Source organism: Brassica napus, chromosome A3 (assembly GCF_020379485.1).
Source record: "Brassica napus cultivar Da-Ae chromosome A3, Da-Ae, whole genome shotgun sequence".
Taxonomy (NCBI): domain Eukaryota; kingdom Viridiplantae; phylum Streptophyta; class Magnoliopsida; order Brassicales; family Brassicaceae; genus Brassica; species Brassica napus.
The window spans coordinates 24,889,331-24,912,500 of NC_063436.1; the positions used below are offsets into that span (position 1 = coordinate 24,889,331).

General features: G+C 38.1%; 3 protein-coding genes and 1 long non-coding RNA gene across 4 annotated transcripts; 2 read left to right on the plus strand and 2 right to left on the minus strand.

Annotated features, from left to right (window-relative positions):
- Positions 1–982: 982 nt before the first annotated feature.
- On the plus strand, positions 983–6,421 carry LOC106376951 (RNA polymerase II C-terminal domain phosphatase-like 1). The gene is made up of 16 exons (XM_013817095.3): positions 983–1,686; positions 1,852–2,328; positions 2,725–2,935; positions 3,019–3,176; positions 3,279–3,346; positions 3,460–3,565; positions 3,631–3,714; positions 3,793–4,435; positions 4,516–4,646; positions 4,730–4,783; positions 4,954–5,050; positions 5,147–5,364; positions 5,434–5,520; positions 5,597–5,662; positions 5,733–5,800; positions 5,885–6,421. The coding sequence occupies exons 1-16, from the start codon at positions 1,387–1,389 to the stop codon at positions 5,958–5,960; spliced, it is 2,844 nt and encodes a 947-aa protein (XP_013672549.2). The 5' UTR covers positions 983–1,386; the 3' UTR covers positions 5,961–6,421.
- Positions 6,413–8,800, minus strand: LOC106376952 (protein NRT1/ PTR FAMILY 7.2). Its single transcript, XM_013817096.3, has 4 exons — positions 8,489–8,800; positions 8,185–8,402; positions 7,542–8,095; positions 6,413–7,461 (listed from the first exon to the last, which is right to left on the minus strand). The coding sequence occupies exons 1-4, from the start codon at positions 8,604–8,606 to the stop codon at positions 6,600–6,602; spliced, it is 1,752 nt and encodes a 583-aa protein (XP_013672550.1). The 5' UTR covers positions 8,607–8,800; the 3' UTR covers positions 6,413–6,599.
- Positions 8,801–18,337: 9,537 nt separating this feature from the next.
- LOC106423220 lies at positions 18,338–19,015 on the minus strand. Its single transcript, XM_048777058.1, has one exon. The coding sequence runs from the start codon at positions 19,013–19,015 to the stop codon at positions 18,338–18,340; it is 678 nt and encodes a 225-aa protein (XP_048633015.1).
- A 1,743-nt stretch (positions 19,016–20,758) lies between these two features.
- Positions 20,759–22,077, plus strand: LOC125591913. The gene is made up of 5 exons (XR_007327896.1): positions 20,759–21,164; positions 21,256–21,299; positions 21,384–21,577; positions 21,659–21,676; positions 21,771–22,077. It is a non-coding gene; the product is annotated as an uncharacterized LOC125591913 (long non-coding RNA).
- Positions 22,078–23,170: the final 1,093 nt, after the last annotated feature.

The window sequence follows — 23,170 nt, forward strand, 5'->3', positions numbered from 1 at the left end:
TTATAGCAAATAAGAATATAAAGACCAACTATATTCTCTTCATGTATAATGTGTTGTGGTAAGATTCAAAAAAATTAACTTACTTTACAGTAAGGAAAAATTAGATTTTTAATTCCAAATTTACAGTAAAAACATAACATTTTATAAAACTAAACAATTGACATAATAGTATAAAAATATAAAAAAAAAATTAAAATACTATCCGCGCGTAGCGCGGACAAGGACCTAGTAATAATAATAATGAAAAAAATATATATTATATAATAAACAAGCAAATACATCTCAGAGTTGAAGGCAAAACAATACCTTGACAATGTATCAACCGATTCCATGCCGTCTTCTAGTTCCTCTTCATCCATCTCCTCCTCTTGTTCCTCTTCTTCCTCTAAATCACCCCAGAGCTTGCTCTTATCAGTAGGCTCATCCTAAAGATCATGATAAAATAACAACCCATCACATTTTATGTTGGGTTCCTTCCAGTTTCTTCCTTCCACGTAGAATACAGAATGTTAAACAGAGCAAAGCGAGGTGAAAACACTACCTCATAGTCATAGATAGGATGATCTTGCTGGCTGCACGCCAAACAGATCTCCATACACGTTAGAGATATCTCCTCTTACTGAGGATCGATGATGTGGCAAAGCAGTTAAAGTCGTTAGAGGTTGTTAGCAGCTGAAATGAGTTATATGTGGCTGTGTTGTTGATGAAGAAAAGTGTGTTTACTCGGTGAAGTCTCACAGTCGGCAAGGGGAAGACGGAGAGAAGCTGAGCGATATCGACGATATTCATTTATTTACGGATCGGTTTGGTACAATTCCATTAATTGGTAAGTCGATTCCGGTTATCTACGGTATGAGCCAAGAACCAGAATTTCGACGGGTTTCGAGTTTGACACGAAAACTATTTAAAGGCTTATTTATTAATTAATTATAAAAATAGAAATATATTAAAAATAAATGGTTGGAGAAAGAAGAAGGGACCTTCGTGTTCCCCTTTAAAAACTCAAAAGGACGAAAGGGGCCAAATGTGTATTCACAATCTCTGGATCTAGGGTTTCTCCTCTCGCAATTAGAACACAAAAAAAAACCTAATTTCGCCCAATCAACAACAGATTCATCGGAGAAGACGAAGAATTAGGGTTTGAGGAACTTACACATTTGAGGGACAAAAAAAAATTCTTAAAAAATCAAAATTTCCATCCTTTTTTCTCACTACCCATCAATCAAAACGTTTCCTTTCTCTTGTTTTCTGCTAAAGAACAAGTCAATCAGATCCAATTGAAAGCCAAGGGACAACCAAACACGAAAAGTAAACATTTTTAACGAAACCCAATTTGAGTTTTTGAGACAAGAGACATCCTTTTTGGTCTGTACATTTGGGGAAGCTATGTATAGAGTACAAGTGTATCACGAAGATGGGAGGTTTGGGGAAATGGAGATTCACCCTCCTCCTAGGGAACCAGACGATGATGTACTGAGGAAGAAGAAACAACGGGAAGTGATGGAGCAAGTCAAGATTGGAATCAGAGTTACCCGTTTCTCTCAGCCTAGCGAGAGGTGCCCTCCTCTTGCTGTGCTTACCACGGTTTCGTCTTGTGGCCTTTGTTTCAAGTTGGAAGCTCCAGCTTCTTCAACTGTTCAGGAGCCTCTCACTCTCCTCCACTCGTCTTGTCTGACGGACAACAAGGTATTATTACACCTTATGGAACATCATCTAAGCCAAGGTTTTGTGAACTTAAGTTAATGCCAGAGATGCTGCATCTTGTGTGGTTTAATGAAGACATAATTGACTGAACTAACTTGTTTTTAAGCTGAAGGAGATTGCTTATATTGTGGGTTTTGGTTCTTGCAGACTGCAGTAATGTCACTGGGTGAGGAAGAGCTTCATTTGGTTGCTATGTACTCTGAAAACATCAACAACGACCGTCCTTGTTTCTGGGCATTTACTGTCGCCTCTGGGATTTATGACTCATGCCTTGTCATGCTGAATCTTAGATGTCTGGGTATTGTCTTTGATCTCGATGAAACCCTTGTTGTGGCGAATACTACGCGGACGTTTGACGATAAGATTGAGGCGTTGCAGCGGAGGATAAGCAACGAGATGGACCCGCAGCGTATTGCAGTTATGGTGGCTGAGATGAAGCGTTATCAAGATGACAAAGTTCTGTTGAAGCAGTATGTTGAGAGTGATCAGGTTGTTGAGAACGGGGAGGTGATTAAGGTGCAATCTGAAATTGTTCCTGCCTTGTCTGACAATCATCAGCCTCTTGTTCGGCCCCTGATAAGGCTGCCTGAGAAAAATATTATCCTGACTCGCATTAATCCCATGGTATGTAAGTCTTGAAACTAGTACAACGGTTGTTAGTAGCTCTGAGCATTCAGTTCTCAGTTCAGTTTTTAGGTTCTAGAGTTTTAGGATCCGTTTGAGTAGTTAAAAAATTTAGGTTCGATCCAGTTCTCGGTTAGGTTCGGATAACAAAGTTAAGAATAGGCTAAAACTGAGGTAATTTCGAATCCTATTCGGTGTTCCAGTTTTTCGGTTAATTCGGGTTAAAAGTCTGAGAATTTTCGGATTAAATATCATATTATCTGGTTTTAAGATACAAAAGACTATTTTAAATTTTTTGGATAAAAAATATTCTGGTAATTCATTTGTTTCTTTCTTGAGCATCTAGATCACTCTCAACCCTTGTTGTTGAGACTCAATTTCTATCTTTAAACACAGGTACGTGATACAAGTGTTCTTGTGAGGATGAGGCCTTCATGGGAGGAACTTCGCAGCTATTTGACAGCAAAAGGGCGCAAGCGTTTTGAAGTATATGTTTGCACAATGGCTGAGAGAGATTACGCTTTGGAGATGTGGAGGCTCCTTGATCCAGAAGGGAATTTGATAAACGCAAATGACTTGCTGTCTCGCATTGTTTGTGTGAAAGCTGGTACATTCCTTGTGTTTTTAACTTTGCCTGCTTATTATCTATCATGGTATTGTTTCTTACAAACTTGTAATTAACCACCACAGGTTTTAAAAAATCATTGTTCAATGTGTTTCTCGACGCAACATGCCATCCGAAGATGGCTCTGGTAATTGATGATCGGCTGAAAGTTTGGGATGAGAAGGATCAGCCGAGAGTGTATGTGGTCCCTGCTTTTGCTCCCTACTATTCTCCTCAAGCCGAAGTAAGTATAATCTTTTACTTTGGTTCATTTTCGATATGAAAATTGCACAATCTGAAGAATATATATCCAAAGAATACATATATCGTATTTCCTTTTCTGTAGGCAGCTGCAACACCAGTACTGTGTGTTACCAGAAATGTTGCTTGCGGTGTCAGAGGTGGATTTTTCAGGTGAAATGTAATGTTTAGATAATAGACGTTTGTTTCCTTGACATCTAATGCTAAATCAAAGGTGCTTCCTTAGTACATTCTGACGGTGAAGTGATATTTGAACTTGGTAACAGGGATTTTGATGATAGTCTGCTACAAAGGATTGCTCAAATATCTTACGAGAATGATGTTGAGGATATTCCTTCTCCGCCTGATGTCAGCCATTACCTGGTGCCAGAGGTTAGTGGTGATTCTTACTTACACTGCAAACTGCTTGCCAGTAGCTCATTCTCTTTTCAATGTAGGACGACTCCTCTGGTGTAAATGGGAACAAAGATCCACTTGTTTTTGACGGGATGGCTGATGCTGAAGTGGAGAGAAGAATGAAGGTTATTACATTTTTTTTTTCGGGTTTAATGTTTTCTGTTCAATGATGAGAGTTAAATACATTTTTTCCTTCTAAGCAGGAGGCAATCTCTGGATCTTCAGTTGTCCTTCCAGCGGCAAATATAGATCCAAGGATAGCTGCTCCGGTTCAGTACCCCATGGCTTCTGCTCTTTCTGTTCCCGCTCCAGTTCCAGTACCACAACCACCACAACCATCAGCTATGGCTTTTCCAAGTACTCAGTTTCAACAACCGACATCAATAGCGAAACACTTGGTTCCTTCAGAACCAAGCTTGCAGAGTTCTCCTGCTAGAGAGGAAGGTGAGGTACCTGAATCAGAGTTAGATCCAGATACTAGGAGGAGGCTCCTCATATTGCAACATGGACAAGATACTAGAGATGCTGCTCCAAGTGAACCTCCGTTTCCTCAGAGACCTCCTGTTCAAGCTCCTCCGCCTCCACATGTGCAGCCACGAAATGGTTGGTTTCCTGTTGAGGAGGAGATTGACCCAGCTCCACTTCGTCGAACAGCCTCCAAAGAATATCCGTTGGATTCTGAAAGCTTGAACAGGCCACGTCATCAATCCTTTTTTCCTAAGATTGAGAACTCAACTCAATCTGACAGGTTGCCTCATGAGAATCGAAGGCTACCAAAGGAGCCGCTTCGGAGAGATGAACAATTACGGTCAAACAACAATACACCAGGGTCTCATCCTTTCTATGGTAAGCAATCAATGTTTTTTTTTCTTCTTGTATCATCTGGTTCTGAAGATAAATTGCTGATTTGGGATGGGACTCTCTAGGGGAAGAGTCATCTTGGAATCAGTCTTCTTCTAGAAACAGTGATCTTGACTTCATACCTGGACGAAGTGTCTCAGCAACAGAGAACCCAGCTGAAGTTCTACATCAGATTGCTGTTAAATGTGGATCCAAGGTGTGTGATCATCATCATGATATTCTGATTACCATTAATTCCATGCGCGAGTTGATTTATATATATATTCCATGACAATGTAGGTGGACTACAAACCTGGTTTGGTTGCTACTACAGATTTGCGGTTCTCTGTTGAGGTACATTTACCAAAGCTTTCACTTTTAGATATTGCATGTTCTGAGTAGTTTTGGTGGAACCTATGCTACTATCATATGCCACATCTTTTAAGATCCTCTCTTCCCTTAGATGAGAGTTACTTTTGTTGATTGTGTCAACTGTCCAATTAATCTATGTTTTTTATTTGAAGGCTTGGTTATCTGGTGAAAAAATAGGAGAAGGGATTGGCAAATCGAGACGAGAAGCCCTGCGCAAGGCTTCTGAAGTTTCTATCCAGAACTTAGCTGGTAAGCCGTTCTGACTCATGACTTGGTCTTTTTGCTGAAACCTTCACATTTAGTATGAGAATGGGTTTATATCAATGAGCATGAGACTTTCTGCAGATATATATTTGTCTCGTGCAAATGGCGACCCAGGTTCGAGCCACAGGGATGTTAGCCCCTTCGCTAATGGCAATATAATTATGGGAAACGCAAACGCGCTTGATAAACAGCCATTTGCTAGAGATGAGACAGCGATGCCAGTTCCTTCTAGACCTACAGATCCAAGATTAGAAGGCTCCATGAGGCACACTGGCTCCATTACTGCGCTCAGGGAACTCGTACGTATTTTCCTTAATCTGGATGCTGGTTCTTGCTCAGTTGTCTCATCTTTGATACATAATTTTCAGTGTGCATCGGAGGGCTGGGAGATGTCTTTTCAGTCTCAGCGGCCACTTCATTCTGACATGGTCCACAGAGATGAACTGCATGCTCAGGTTCGCACACCCATGAAGATTATAACATGTTCTTCACGGCCATCAGTGTCTTGATTCTGTTTGTACTGTGTTTCAGGTTGAGATAGATGGGCGTGTTTTAGGGGAAGGAGTTGGATCGACATGGGACGAAGCTAGAATGCAGGTAAATCAACTGAATCCTTGCCTTTTGATCTTGTTGTTCCCTTTTGTCTGATGTTCTTTAGTACCTTTAGGCTGCTGAGAGAGCACTGTATAGTATGAGATCAATGCCTCCTTTGCATAGAAGACAAGGATCTCCACGGTTTGTTCTTTATATCTTTGAATGTCTCAAGTAGATTCGTAATAATTGATTTGCATATCAATTGGTTTTGTGTTGATGTTTTAGATCGTTCGGTGGGATGTCAAACAAGCGTCTAAAGCCAAACTTTCAACGGATGCCATCTTCAGGAAGATATTCTTAACGAAGAACACGTCAAGTGACAAAACACATTCCTCATCAGTTCCATTATCTCTTGCGAAAGCACTACAAGCTACCACGAACAAATTCTTTGACACGATGAACCAGACACGGAGAGAGGGACTGAGAGATTCTGCTCTCATCGTCTCCTGTTGTAACATGTATGGCAAATCAAGATTTTTGTGTATAATCTGTATCAGAAACTCTGAATGGAAGCAACATCTAGGGGACACCCGAGTACTATGCAGACAAGACATAAGCATGCACTTTGGCTTCTTCTCAGACTGTAAGTTAAGTTACTCCATAGAAAACCAGTAAAGTTAGTTCGTTGTTTCTGCTGTTCCACAACACTTCCTGTTTTCACTTTGACACTAAGTTGTTGTTGTTATAATGTAATTTTTACTGTGCTATTAACTGGCTTGCAAACATTGTTTATGGTATTATATGAGAGAAAAGTTACAATAACTGTTGAGTGGAATCATCAACTGTCTTTATTTAGAAACATTAACAAAAAAATTACACAAGGGTAGCCTTAAAAAAGGAAACCACAAGACCAGTTTATAAGACAGAACAAGCTCAGCTTTGGACATTACTGTCCAGAGCTTCACAGCGTAAAACCCCAAAACTTTTTTTGTCTCTTGACTCAGACTTCCTCTTCAGCAATGGACTCAGAGAAACTTGCTTCAGACTTTATATACTTATACCACTTCGCACAAACCAGGTAAACCAAGAAGTCAGCTGCGGTTAGAGCAGCTAAAAGGAAGTAGAATCTGTCCAAGTGTCCTTTGTTGAGATTCCCAGGGATCCAACCAGGCAAATCATCTCTTGTAGAGATCTTCATAACAATGGAAACTAGAAGACTGCTTACATAGTTCCCAAGCGAAATCGAAGCCATACACAGCGCGCTTGCAAAGCTCTTCAGTCCCGTTGGAGCTTGGCTGTTAAAGAACTCAAGCTGGCCAACGTACATGAACACTTCCGATGCACCTATCATCATGTACTGAGGCACTTGCCAGAAAATGCTCAATGAGCTCGAGTTTGAAGCCGTTTCCTTGTGTTTCAGTCTGTATATCTCCACTATCCCTGCTGATATCATCGCTGTTATCGCGATCACGAGACCTATCCCCATCCTCTGAAGCTCAGTGAGGCCTTTGTTGGGCTCAGTTTTGTTGAGTCTTGCAAAGAGAGGGTCGAGAAACCGCCTGTAAGCGAAGATGAAGAAGGCGACGCTGAGGATGTCGAAAGTAGACATGCTTGAAGCTGGAATCCTGAAGTCTTTGATGTTTGTTTTCATCGCTGCGCCTTGCACAACAAACAGTGAAGCCATTTGGGTGAAGACCACTGAGTAGAGAATGGTGCAGAGCCAGATTGGTAAGAGTCTTAACACACACTTCACTTCTTCAACTTGAGTCACTGAGCAAAGCCTCCAAGGATCGTAAGCTGATCCGCTCTCCACCTTCTCAGCCTCATCATCAGGTGTGACAATCGCAGCTCTATCCAAGAATCTGCATTAGACAAGAACATAGAGTCAAAACCTGATAGTTTCAGAGATTATAACATAATCTCTAAAAGTATTTATCTATACCTGAAGCCTTTGGTATGAAGAATCTTCTTGTCTCCGGTTCGTTGAGTCTCTGAATCATAGAGATTCATATCATCATAGTTCACATCAATCTTGGCCTTTCTCGTTGAAGCAACCAAGACTTGGCAGAATCTAGACCAAGGGCTTTCTCTAGGTTTAAAGTGCCGGTACTTTGGCGTGCCAGCCAAGAAAAGTACTAAACCAGCAAAAGCAGACCCTGCAGACGCCCAAAACCCTAGCGGCCAAGCCCCTTGATCCTCAAAGTAACCCAAGACTGTATTCGAAAGGAGCGATCCGAGGTTCAGAGCCAAGTAGAAGTAACTGAAGAACGCGATTTTCGAGTGTCCTTCAACAGAGTCGTCTGCATCAAACTGATCAGATCCAAAGGTAGCTATGTTGGGTTGATAACCACCATACCCTAACGCAATCAGATACACCGATAGGTAGAAAATAACCGTCTTGACCGTGGAGTGTGGCTTACAGGGAGACTCTTCAACACCACAACCACTTGGTTCGAGTAGTAACGCACCAGTAGATAAAGATAACATGACTAATCCCTATAACAAACACATAAAAACAACGTTAGCGTATTACGCAAGAAACGAACCCTAAAAGAGAACAGAGGAGTTGTTGAAAAGGGACTTACTGCAACGAAACTTGCTTGAAAGATTGCACAAGTCTTGTAACGTCCCCAATAAGAGTCACTGAGGAAAGCACCAAGCAAAGAGAAGATATAAACAGTTCCTGTCCATTTACTGACATTATTGGCAGCTTCTGCATTGTCTTGTCCCATCACTCTTGTCAGAAACAGAACCAAGTTCACTCCTACACCAAAGAAGGCAAGCGTCGCTAGCCCTTGGTTCACTGTATTGATCAAAAACCATATCTCTTTAGGACCTAAAACACTTTTAACTACAAGAACATAAGTGTTTATGTATATATAGACTTACCAAGAATGAGAATAGCAGTGAGCCATTTGCCGGTTTTGGCTCGGATTGCTGGATTACCATGACGATCAACGCTTCCATCTTGAGTGCAAACTTCAGTATGTCTTACTTTCTGATCCATCTATGCTCAAAAAGATTCCTTATCTTGATCCTTGAAGATTGATTTGGAGAGAATGAAAGAGAGCAACCTTTGAATCAAAGAAGAGACAAAAGGAAGGAGGAGATACAAAGAATCAAGGAAAGTGAAGAAGAGAAAAGGAAGTGAAAAAGATAGACTTTGTTTGTTGAGATTTGAGTTGCGATAAAAGTGTGAAGAAGAGATGTATTATTTATAGAGCTAATGAAGTTGATTTAGAAGAGATTCACTCTTTGACGGCTCTTTCTTTCTTTGGTATTTTAATTTAATAATTCTTTTAAAAATATTAAAACGAGCTGCCAAAAAAATTTATGTTCGGTGGTTTTTCTCAACAGAATTTTAAATCAATTATAGTAATCTTACATTAAATTGATTAATTTTTTGAGCTAGTTCTATGAGAAGATAACTGCTGATATGAGGCTATACGAGCAATGCCATATAAACAAAATATTAATTTAATATGTGTAAAACTAATTTTATTTTGCTTGATACTTATTTTATTTACTTAAAAACATAAACACCACTAGTATGACCTGGTATAGGAAAATATGACTGAAAACATGCATGTATCCTAAAATATAAAAAGAAAGAAAGAAAGAAAAAACACCTGGTTAAAGGTAAGCCAAGCTTAATGTGTGCCCAGTTACACCTGGTGGGCTGCTGGAAGACACTAAAAAAAAAAAAAAAACTAAAAACGTGAGAAACAAAATAAGTATGAAAAATGTAAAACAAAAACTAATTTTTCTTTGTAGAAAATTGAATAACAAGTGGGCAACAAGTGAAAGTAAAAGTGTTCCCCATTAAAACAAGACTAGGTGTCTCTTTCAAGCGCGCAACGCTCGTGCGTAGCTGTCTTGATTGCGATTTTCCTCACTCCTAAACTTATATTTTAATCATCTTCTTAATTGGTCATTTAAATCCCTAATTTAAGTCCAATCTTTGAGACGTTTTGGTACTCTCTTCTAGTTGTGTTAGATCTTTTTGTGTGTCTAACTTTCAAACATATAATGATATTTTATTTCATATTTAGATAGACAAATACCAACATGTTTGGTATTGATAATCAAAATTTGATACAAATTAAGTGTTTGTTGATATTTATTTATAAAGACAACTATATTCTAATGATGTCCCAAATTTTGTTCTTCACCAGCGAAACGATACGTCTTACTAAATGAGTTACTGAAAAGGCTATCATACATCTTGGTTAAGAATATACATTGAATTTAGGGTTTTCAGGTCAGTCGTTGAAGTGTCCATATTCGTTGATTAAAAACTACTTTCCCCAAAAACTTACTAAACGATTAATAAGAAAGTTTTTTTATATATGCGTTGCAAATTTTTTTTTTTTTTGAATTATACAGATGTATCCTGGCCCCATAAAAGTGATCCAGATTAGTCACGTATTGTCACGTGTCGGTCCTCTGTCTCTGACGATGCTGAAATGTTAATTCCCAGTGGCCGGGATTCGAACCCAAATGGCGGTACTCACAGATGTAAAGGTGTAAGCTCTTTACCACTAAAAATTCAATACCTTCGTTTAATAGGACTCGGTAAGAGTTACTATAATTCCTAATTCCCAAAAGTATTTGGAGTTTTTCTCTTTTTGTCGGTCAATTTTATTTAATTTGCTTATTTTGTTTTTTTAGATGTCAGCTTATGTAATCTGATTGAACTTCTATTCTCGCTAGAATAAGTCTATTTAATCTCATGATTAGTTAGTTCATAAGAGTTAGATCTCTCTTTTATAATGATGTAAGGTTAATTTGGGTAATCGTGTATTTTCAGCTTAAAACAGACTAACCATATATATGTGAAGCGTCACGCAAAGTACGTGGTGCATGTGTATACGATATGTTGAAATCGTAAAAGGAACATTTACTTTTTCAACAACAAAAACAAATATTTAGTTGTCAGAATAATATTTATAATATACATACATATTTAAACTACGAATTAAAATGTTAGATATTGTGATACCAAACTGGTGTTTGATTTTGCTGTTTTCTACGGTTGGTCGTCAAATTAATATATATAAAGAATTGAGTTTTAATTTGCAGATGTAATTTGGGATGCTAGTAGTATGCAAGTTCTTAGATTTAGTGTAAGTTTGGACGATTAGTTTGGTTTTGATGTTTGGTTTGGTATGAGTCGCTTTCTTATCTCTTACATGATGTGAAAACACGGTTCTAAAAGGTCCAACGCTAGCTAGCTAAAACATTAGTTGAAGCTGCTAGTGGCGATAAATGGCTAATTCGTCGTTGTTGTGGCCAAGTCATCTGTGATATATTGCTGCTGTATATATTCTCTCACTGTCCCTTCTCTCACTCATGTAGCTGTCCGAATATTCACTAATAGAGACACGTTCAGGATGACTACAAGCCAACTTTCTCGACCAAAGGCTACAAGTAAACCACCAATAACCAAACATGGAGTCGTATTGTCTGGGTTTTTTCAAGGTCTCACACTTTGCTTTGATCACATGGCTAGCAATAAAAACTTCTCTCCATCAATGCGAGAACTTGTTTCTTCTTCGATGAACCAAATGAAACCAGAAATCATATTTGCTTTATCGTATTCGTGAGCGGTTTAGACTGAGCTTTATGGGCGTTTACGAACAGTAGACTAATCTTGTAACATACCCTTATTTCAAATACTACAACACTGAAAATCACATGCCGCAAAATAATTCTAGTTAATCTATATTATAAATTCATATAGAACATCTTTGATTATTTCGAATAATCGATTTAGTGCGATGATTGTTGGTAAAACAAATTACTACAAGTTATCAAGAATAAGTTGATCCTACGAAACCTTCTAAACCAAACATAACACGAGACTGGAACACGTAATAACAATTTGATTCAATTTCCGCCTGTTTTTGAGCAGGTAAATTAAAGAAAAACTCAAAAGAAACACGCTAGAGATGAATTAACGTGGACCATTAGGACAATAACTAACCACCAACTTATATATAACGACAAAATATAATATATTAATTCTTATAAAACTAACAAGTGAGGTTTATTAACTTAATAGTACATATTTTTAAGCATGCTAAATTGCTAATTAAGCAGCCAATTCGAGGAATCAAATGGAAACTTGAAGGATGTTTCGTTTGCAAGCTGTTCTCCAAATTCACTTTGAATATTTCTAAATTCATCCAACCAAAACAGCTTTATGTCTAGCAACGAAAATGACATTCAGAAAAATCAGAACTTTAGTAGACAACACTTTAAAAAAAAAAATTAATAGACTAAATGGTTGTGGCTAAAACGTAGAAGTTAGTAATAAATAATATATGCCTATGTTTTTAACTTCTGAAATACTTTTAGAATTCAATATCACAAACCAATGACTCGGTAGTTAATAGTACATATCTAACCAAGTTTTGGGATTTATATCTGACTCCAAAGGGGTGACTAAAACTTTTCATGGAAACATTATATCACTAGTACAACTTAGATTCAAATGTATATACTGTATAAATTATTTGGCGTCATATCGTATATTTACTACCAACTACGATTTTGGTCGATCTACTTTCTCTTAGAAAACAATTTGGCCATTAGTGATCGGTGGTTACTACGTGGAAACTGCAAAAATGATAGGAATAAATATACCAATAGACAACAGTGGCACCTTTTGACTTTGATTCCACAGCTCAAACTATGATTGCATCTTCAACTTGGCGTTTCCACTAACAGCTCTTTAAATAAGTAATAAGTCTGTGATTAGTTATTAAACCACGGGATTATGAGAAAGTGCTTTTGGTCAATATATTATAAGCGCTATCAATTATCTATTCTGCTTTGTACATTGCTTATCAACTTTATTATCATAACCAACCAAGGTGCTTCTACTTTATTTACTTTTAGTATTTAATAATAGAACAATGTTTCCACATTGTTTGAATATTTTATAGTTAAATATCACTCCCGAGTGACATCGCCGATTATAGGTGATATAGCTGATAAGTAATGGTTAGAATATCCTCTAGGTACCATATCTATAAAAATTGAGGTGATAAGAATTTATATAAGACCGCATGTTTTGAAGAACTTGTCCATTACTTATAGATTATATTTGTACAAAATGTTATCCATAACAATCTAAATGGTCATAACAAAATATATAAACAAAAATTGGAGCGTGAGCATCTAACGTTTTAACAAACAAGTAGCATAAGTTACGTTGATGACTTTGTGTGTGAGACTACAAAATCAAATGATATAAACGTGAAAACACTACAAGAAAACATCGGGATACTGAGGGAAAAAATCGTCGGTATGTCGTCGGAATAACGCTATTCCGAGGACATACCGACGAAAAAAGTCCTCGGAAATAACTCCTCGGAAATTCATAATTCCTCGGAATTCCGTCGGAATTTTCCGACGGAATTCCGAGGAAACAAAATTCCGAGGATACTCCGAGGACACGAAGTTCGTCGGAAGGTTCCTCGGAAAATACCGAGGGAATTCCGATGGCCCAATCCTCGGAAGTTTCGACGAAATATTCCTCGGAATGTTTATCGGAAAATACCGAGGAACATTCCGAGGAACTCCTCTCCCTCGGAAAATTCCGAGGGAGTGGAGTTTCTCGGAAAATTCCGAGGAACTCTTTCCCTCAGAAAATTCCGAGGAACTTAAAGTTCGTCGGAATTTGCCGAGGGGAGAAAGTTCCTCGGAATTTTCCGAGGAACTCCATTCCCTCGGAATTTTGAAAAAATTTATTTTTTTTAAAAATTTATTTTTTTTTTAAAATTAATTTTATTTTTAAAAATTAAAATTTTTAAAATTTAAAATTAAAATTGAATAAAACATAAAATAAAACATAGTAGATAATATTCAAATTTAAATAAAACATTCAGAGTTTTTGGAAAAAAAAAAAACTACGGGTCTTGAATGTTCGGGAACGTCTCGTTCGGGTACATCCTCTTCATCATCTCCATCATCTGCTCGTTCAGCCTCTTCTGGGTCTCATAGCCCGCCTGTTGAGCTGCCATCTGAGTCTCCAACGCAGATATCCGATCATCCTTGTCCTTCAGCTGAGCCGTAAGAACTTCTGGATCAACATACGCATGTGGTGCAGAAGAAGGAGCAGCCGACCGGGAGCGACGACCCAAACCGACCAAACGTCCCTTTTTCTTTGGAACCGACTGAAATATAAATAACCAAGTTTAGATAATTTAAATTGATGATAAAATAAAAATCAAGAAATAATTAAATTGAACTTTTAAAAAAAAAAAACTTACCGATTCAACGATTTCGTTGATTCGAACCCGAGACAAGTTGGTCGAGGCCGTCGAATCGTCATCATCGGTTTGAAGCTGAGACACTTCGTCATACACCTGAGTTTGGACCAGGTCGACCACGTCCCTCACAAGACCATCATCAATCTGGCCGGTCTTCTTGTTGGTATACGCCCTTTTCATAAGGGCGAGATCATCAACTGGGTGACCTTCATTTTCTTCCGCCTTGAAAAAAAATAAATTAGACAAACATTAGGTCGACGCTAGTCTGTTTCCGAGTCGTCATCACCAGATGAATCTGAATCTGGATCTTGGTGAAACTCTCCAATCACTGGTTCATCATCTACGTGAACGGCGGCTTCTTCTCCGAAGTCAGTTAAATCGACTACAAGGCCAACTCCACCTAAATCTTCTGCTGCACTTAAGTTGCCGGATGTGCTTGGTTGTAGTGGGTCTTCCAGCTCAGAACTTCCCTGAACTCGGCCTCTCGGGTTGAGTCTTGTAACAGTAACCCATGGATCATCTCTGTTCCTTACCCGGGGGTACTTGATATAACAAACCTGATCGGCCTGAGAAGCAAGAATGAAAGGATCATAATATTGCAGCTTCCGTCTTGAATTTACTGATGTAACACCAAATGCATCTGTTCTCACACCTCGATCTGGAGTGTTGTCGTGCCAGTCACAATAGAAAACAGTACAGCGCAATCCAACCATGCCCAAATACTTGATTTCTAAAATCTCATTTATGTGTCCGTAGTATACATCATCTCCTGATGCAGAACAAACACCAGCATCGTAAGTCGTACTCGAACGTCTCCTCTTCTGAGTTGTGAATGCATATCCTCGAGTACAAAATCTCGGATATGACTTCACAACAAAGTTTGGTCCAACGACCATCTCGCGTATCCAATCGTCAAATGTTTCGCCTCTGGCCAAACCATCACTCACATAAGTAAACATCCATCCACCAAATTCTCTCTGCTTCATTTCTTCTAGTTCGTCCTCTGTGGCGTATCTATATTCTAACCGCTTTTCTGCCATGAAAATCCTTTCATATTGAAGAACATCTTCGCAGTTGGTGAGTAAATATGTTTGCAAATGACTGCGCTCCTGATCAGTAAGTCGACGGTCCTTTGGTTTTCCGCTAAGTCGTCCAACGTCTGTGAAAATGTCTGGAACCTTCCAATGATATGTTGCCCGTTCGCCTCTATCATCATGCCGAGCAGGTCTTCTGTTTTTGGTCTGAACTTCTGCTGGAAAGTAGTACTCGGCAAAGTTTGAAGTTTCTTCATTGATCATCTGTGCGACTATAGACCCTTCCACCCTACTTAAATTTTTCACCATCTTCTTCAAATGGAACATATACCGCTCATACAAATACATCCATCTATACTGCACAGGACCACCAAGTTCCAATTCTCTTACCAGGTGAATAACAAGATGCTCCATAACATCAAAAAATGAGGGAGGAAATATCTTCTCAAGGTTGCACTGAATCACAGCTATGTTAGTCTTCAAATTTTCAATACCTTCAAGAGTCACTGATCTTGTGCATAAATCGCGGAAGAAACCACTTATCCCTGCAATTGCTTCATGAACATTTCGTGGTAATAGTTCCTTGAAGGCAAACAGAAGGAGACGCTGCATCATTACATGGTAATCATGGCTTTTCAAGCCAGTAAACTTTCCTTCCTTTCTGTCGATACAGTTACGCAAATTAGATGCGTAACCGTCTGGAAATTCCACATCGTTTGAAATCCAATCAAAGAACGCATCCTTTCCCGCTGCATCAAGTCGGTATATGGGAAAAGGAGCCCTACCACTCTCATCAACATGAAGTTCTGAACGAGCACATATATCGACTAAATCCAGTCTTGACTTCAAATTATCCTTTGTTTTACCTTGAACATTAAGGATCGTGTTCATGAGATTGTCAAAAAAGTTCTTCTCGATATGCATGACATCTAAATTATGCCTTAGTAGATGATCCTCCCAGTATGGCAGATCCCAAAAAATACTTTTTTGTGCCAGTTATGTAGGTTTCCAACACCATCTACCGGAAAATGCTCATGTCCACCGACGTCTGGCGTCCTTTCTGCACCAAAATCTCTAAGTTGTGTCTTCAAATCTTTCCCACGAATTTCCGGAGGTGGACTGTCAAACACCCTCTTGTTCTTCGTAAACAAATTCCTACTTCTACGATATGGATGATCTGGTGGTAGAAATCTCCTGTGACAGTCAAACCAACACGTTTTCCTTCCGTGTTTTAGTTGGAAAGCATCAGTGTTATCTTGACAATATGGACATGATAGCCTTCCATGCGTTGTCCATCCAGATAACATACCATATGCTGGAAAATCACTTATTGTCCACATTAGTACTGCCCGCATTTGAAAGTTTTCTTTATACGAAACATCGTATGTTTCAGCACCTTGAGTCCATAGTTGTTGCAACTCATATATTAGTGGCTGAAGAAACACATCAAGTGATCTCTTAGGATGCTCTGGTCCGGGAACGAGAATCGAGAGAAACAAAAACTCTCGTCGCAAGCACAAGTTTGGGGGTAGGTTGTATGGTGTAAGAATGACTGGCCATAGAGAATACTGTCTTCCACTCTTGCCAAACGGGCTGAAACCATCAGTACATAATCCAAGGTAGACATTTCTTCTCTCATACGCAAAGTCGGGATACTTTGATTGGAAATGCTTCCACGCTTTTGCATCTGAAGGATGTCTGATCTCACCATCTGTTGAGTGCTCCGCATGCCATCTCATTGGTTGCGCTGTGCGTTCAGACAGATACAGCCTCTGCAACCTTTCCGTCAAAGGCAAATACCACATCCTTTTATATGGTACTGGAACTCTTCCACTCGTATCTTTATAACGAGGCTTCCCACAAAATTTGCATGAAACCCGCTGTTCATCCGCCCTCCAATAAATCATGCAGTTGTCTCTGCATACATCTATTACCTGATACGATAAACCAAGACCAGCTACGAGTTTCTGAACCTCGTAGTATGAGCCAGGAGCTACATTATCTTCGGGTAGAATACCTTTTACATAATCAGCAATCGCATCCACACAGTCTTCAGCCAAATTATAATCCGTCTTAATGCCCATCAATCTTGTAGCAGATGATAAAGCTGAATGACCATCTCTGCAACCTTCGTACAATGGTTGCTTTCCAGCATCCAACATATCATAAAATCTCTTAGCTTCGGCATTGGGTAAATCTTCCCCTCTAAAATGATCATTTACCATCTGCTCAGTACCTACACCGTAATCTACATCCGTTCTAATTGGATCTTCTAATCTAACCGCTGGCTGAGGTTCGCTAGTACTACCAAGTTCATAATCAGTTTCTCCATGATGATACCAAATTTTGTAACTTCGTGTAAACCCACTCAAATATAAATGAGTCCAAACATCCCATTCTTTAATAACTTTTTTATTTTTACAATTAGAGCAAGGACATCTTAACATACCTGTTTTTACTTCCGGTTGTCGGTGAACTAACCCCATGAATTCGGTTATACCTTGTTGGTATTCTTCCGTAAGCAATCTCGTGTTCGGATCCAAATGAGGTCGATCGATCCAAGAACGAAAATAATTTGAAGAAGACATGTTTTTTATGAATCAAATTCGTGTGTAAAGAAAGTGAGAGGGAGGATGAAGATATGGTGTGAATGAAGAGGAAGAGGGGTGCTTGTATTTATAGTTGAAATCCTGCCGACGGTCCGAGGAAATTCCGACGGAATTCCGATGCAAACGGCTAGTTCGTCGGAATTTCCTCGGAATTTTTAAAATCCCCCCAACGGCTCTCCAACGGCTCTCTAACGTCTATAATATTTCCTCGGAATTCATCGGTTTTTTCCGAGGAATACTAGTTTCCTCGGTATTCCGTCGGAATATTCCGACGGAATTCCGAGGAAGCAAAATTTTGTGTTTCCTCGGAATTGCCTCGGAAATGCCTCGGTATATTCCGAGGAATTCATTTTCCGTCGGAACGTCCGTCAGAATACCGCTGTTTTCTTGTAGTGAAAGAAAGTCTTCACTCCTAGCCACTAGGAGATAAGATTGTATTACTATAAAATCAAATGATATACGAGAGAGCGTATATCACACGAGAACGAGGTCGTTGTGATTATCTTTCTTTTTTTTGAATAAATATTAAATTTCATTCAAAAAAACTGTTTTACATATGCTGTAATAATAAAGTTGAAGAGTAAAGAATGAAACTTCTATTTACAAATCATCTTGTACTAAACCACATTTGAAGTCCCTCCTCCATTTTGTGATCACCTTGTCGCCGTATGGTTGATAGCCGGTTCCTCACCGTCTTATCAATTGTTTTTAGCAATAGACTATAAGGGTACTGCTCCTCTCTATGTCTTCTCCTATTTCTCTCCCACCATATAGTATGGGTAGCAGCTTGAAAAGCATATCTCAGCAGAAACAACCTTACTCTCTCCTCTCTACTATCCAGCAAAAGGCCTGTACTACAGCTTCCCATTCTTCAGTATATCTCAAATGTAATAATCCCTTGACCAGTTTCTGCCAGATCTTGCTCGAGTATGAGCACGAGAAGAATAAGTGGTTGCGAGTCTCCACACATCGCTGACACAGAACACATGTAGGGTTTATGTTCTGGTTCCACTTAAGCATCCGATCACATGTGGAAAGTCTATCTCTCATTACTGTCCACACATGAAAAGCATATTTAGGAGTAGCATGCTTAAACCACACTTCTTTACTCCATTCTTGAGTGGCATAATTATTCCTGATCTCAAGCCAAGTGTTCTTTGAAGAGAAGCTCCTTCTATATATCCCTTCTTTACTTCTCCATAAAGGAATATCCTCCATCTGAGAATTTTCAGTTTTCACCTTTTCCATTACTTCTTCCACTTCATTAAGGATATTAGAACGATGATATCTTCGTCTATGATTTGCAATAGCCTCAGCAACTGTTGCGTTCGCAGAAATACCCAGGTCTATTCTGCCTCCTATGCCCAGCACTTCAATCAATCTCCCCATTTCACACCAGTGATCATTCCAGGAAGATGTATCTTCTCCATTCTTGATATCAACTCGATGAAAGCCTTTAGCAACAGCTCTTGTCTTGAGTATTTTCTTCCACATCCATGATCCAGCTGTTGTATTATCTCTAGTGGTCCAAAGAGATCCTTTGCGAATCAGATAGATTTGAATCCATTTCACCCACAATGATTTTTGTCCAGATAGAATCCTCCATATCAATTTTAAACAGGCGACTTCATTCACTTCCTTCAGGGGCCTTATCCCTAGTCCACCTTCTGATTTCTTTTTACTAACTTCTTTCAAGCAACTTTAGATTTTCTTGTACTCAATTCAGAACCAGACCAAAGAAAAGCTGAGCATAAACTTTCAATTTCTCCCACACATTTCTTTGGCAAAGTCGTTGTGATTATCAATACTAGCACTATATAGAATTTGAGCTTATTGTCAATCTCGTACATTCTAATCAACATAACTAAGAAAAAAACACTTGTTCGATGTTTAAACATACGTAAATATTGTTTTTCATGTAGTTTCTGAAGTAATATTTTTTTCTTGTACGTTTTAGAGATAAGTATAAGAAGCAATAAATGTGAAATTTGGCTGACGTCGACTTCAGTAATTGCTGTCTAGGTTCGGTGGATCCGTTAATGGATTAGGTCACGTACATATATAGAATCCGAAGAAACGTACGTCGAAACTCGAAACCATATCAATCTCAAGAACGTACAAGAACAACTGAGAATTTATGCCATTTAATATATAGCGATCAAGCAGAACTTAACTAATAATGAACTTAGCTAATAATAAATCCATCACCATTCGATATATATGTTATTAGACGAATATTTTGTTGGTGTATCAGATTATATGGTTTATTCACCCTAAATGTATACGAACATGAATGTGGTTAGCTTGAACAACTTAGAGACTAGAAGGATATATATTAAATCAAATGATTAAAGGTAGCGCTTATGTAAAACGAAGTAGACTCCCTTGGGGTCATCAACATGGGAGGTTATATGTTCAAAAAAAAACATGGGAGTTTATGTCCACCTCAAACACATTGATCAACGTAACTAAAAACGAACTCACTTGCACATTGTTTAAACACACACACGTATCAATTGTATTCTTGTTCAACTGTTTATTCATATTTTTTATTTTTACAATTTAAAAGGATAAGAAGAAGAATTGGTGACAAAAATGGCTGATGTCAGATTTCTGACTTCAATGTTACTTGTCTTCGGTGATGAATTTAATAGACTACATATCGAGGAAACCACGGCTTAAATCTAAAACGAACACGAAAAGATCTGGATATAGAAATATAAGTACAATGAATTATCCCGTCGAATCATTCATCTTATCAAACTTTGGGTTTTCTTTTTTCTTTATCTCGAGATATAAGCAAGTGGCCATTTAGTTTATAGATAATCCATTTGATTAGCAATTAATACTGATATCTTTATATATAAAAAAAGCATTGTATCTCTCCTGAGGCTGCCAGCTCGGATGCCACGTCGGAAATAGAAGCTCCCTCGCGCTGCCACGTCGGATCCGCACCGTTTCACTAAAGTTTCTGTCTGAACGGGCTTCACGCGCTAACCAGAGGATTCTTCTTCACGAGGCCCATCTGCACAGATCTTCTACGGAAACCCCTAATCAGGTGCTCCCTTCCTGATCTTCGTTCGTCTTCTATCGGCGCAGCGATCGTCCAGAATCTGTAACGGTTATGCTTTTAATCGTCTTTAATCGTCTTTAATTCCTACCCCACTCAAATCAACCTCTTGAGCCGTTCATCGGCTATATTAATCGTCTTTAATTCCGGTGAGCTTTTTGTGTTTTGTTACATTTGATTTTTTTTTTTATTAGAGAGAACCTCTTTTTGATCAGAACCTCTTACTGGTTGTGGAATTTGCGAGATTCCTGCGAAGTTCTACATGTTTGTTCGTGTTTAATTTTAGTTTCTCCAGAAGTTTAAAGTTCTTTGTTTATACAAGAATCCGGCTAACTTCTTTATGTTTTGTTATATTTTTGATTAGGTTTATATATTAGAAGCGAGTTTCACTGTCGGGAAGCGAGGTTCTCAGAGAGATTCAGGCATCATCTTCCACCTAGATGAAAAGAAACTTCTATTTCATTTGGGATCATGGATTTTGGTGGACTTCCAAATATTATCTGTAAGAGTTTCTGTAAATTCTTCGATCCACTTCAAGTTCCTGAGAACACCAATGATCCTGATGATGGATAGGTATGGCCATCCCCAATAGAAAACTTGATACTTGATTTAGTACTTCAGAATCAGAATGCGTTAAGTGTTAATAATTTTTTTTATTGCACAGGCTGAAGAACTCCAAGCCCAAATGGAGCACGACTATGACAACAGGTCTGACTTCTGATCTCATATTCAGTTCTCTTTGCTTTTTAGCTCAATTCTAGGATCTAAACATGTCAGCTGTTTAATCTGTAGATCAAACCATTAAAGAGAAAATCATCTTGCGTGTTGTGTCAAAGTTTACTGGCGAAGTTCTTGCATGCTGTGTCAAGGTTTACGATGATTATGAGATTACTGAAGATGATGATGAGGATGTGAAGGGAGGAAGTTAAGTAGGAGGATGAGGACGACAATGAAGATGATGAGCAGGGAAAGAAGATCATAAAAAGGTACTAAGTGGTTAAAATGGTTTTACATATAACTCAAACCTTGGAAACTGATATTGGTGGCTTCTCTTTGTTTTGTTGCAGTCATCAGCTGGACGGAAGGTTTTAACAATTACTCAATATCGACCTTTGGTTCTATTTCTTATAATTATTTAAGGGCTGATATAACCTGAGACTCTTTTCTTTGTGAACAAAGGTCTGGAAGCATACAACTTGCGGAAGGTCAACAAGGTGAGAGGCCATTGGAGAGTAAGCAACAGTGAGTAAAATTCTTCTGCAGTATAGAAAGTGGCTTATTTGTGAAGAGTTGGGTCTTTCTATTTCTGAAGTTGTAGAATCGTTGTCCGTTTGATACGAAATATCAAGTTTTGTCGAGTGGTTTGCTAAAAAAAAATTGGTTATTTGGTTTGGTCTGGTTTGCGTCTGATTTTTCATTTGTAACGTGTGTCTAATCATGAACTGGTTTGAACCCTTTCTAATAGTATTTGTGGTTTTGTTAACAATTCATATTGCCAATTTCTACTCTTTTTGGCCTCTGTCTGCGTAAGGTTAATACATTATTAAGAGTTCTTTCGGTTTGTAAAGAGAAAAAAATGTGTACGTCTGTATCCATCTAACAATTCAGGATCCAAAACAAGTAACATTACCTAAAACTTTTTAAAAATTCTTTATACTTAGGATAAATTACACAATTTCTCTAATTTCAGCTTTCTATTTTATATAATGGGGGTGATGTATATTTTTGCATTGTTGTATTTCGTCACAAACTAATGAATTTGAGAATTTTGGAAAGAGCATCGCAATGATGTAAAAGGGTGTTTGAATGAAAGAGAACATAAAAACGGTGTATTCACTTATTTAGTTTTCTTTGCTTTTTTTCAAAAATTATTTTTTAGAATAAAAATCAACTCTTTGAAAAAGAGAAATAAATAATAAAAAAACATCTCAAAACACTTAAAGTTATAAAATATGTAAAAGACAGTAACAAAAAAATAATCTCTAATATATAAAAAGATTCATTAGAATGTTTCCTAAGCTATAGTAATAAAAGATTTGCCACCACCAATAGAATATGTTAAACAAATATCACAACTTTTGTACTAATAAGTTATTAAATTTTATAAAAATTGTAGAAGTACGAAATTTTCAACCTTTGTAAATCTCAAACGACTATCGTCATCTAAAAAATCAACACAATACGTCTAAAAAATCACAAAATCTCAAACTATCGTCATCTATATAACTCCGGTTAGACATATATGTTATTTATTTTTTTAAAATATCATCTTACAACTTTATTCGGTATTCAAGTTCAATCAAAATTCAATCGAAAAGACTAATCGATACATCAAAAACGAGTATATGAAATTCAAAGAAACAAAAAACAAAACGCACAGGAGAGTCAACAATTTAAGACATCACACAAACCACTCCACAATTTCTCAATCAAAACAAGTCGAAATATTTTCATTTACTTTCAAGGAACTGAGGAAGCAAGATCAAATTTAGTTCTGGTGTTCCTCGCATTGTTCTTTCATGGTAACGTCAATTTCTCATTCTTTGCAAATCTGTGCTTTATATAAAGAAATGAAGAAG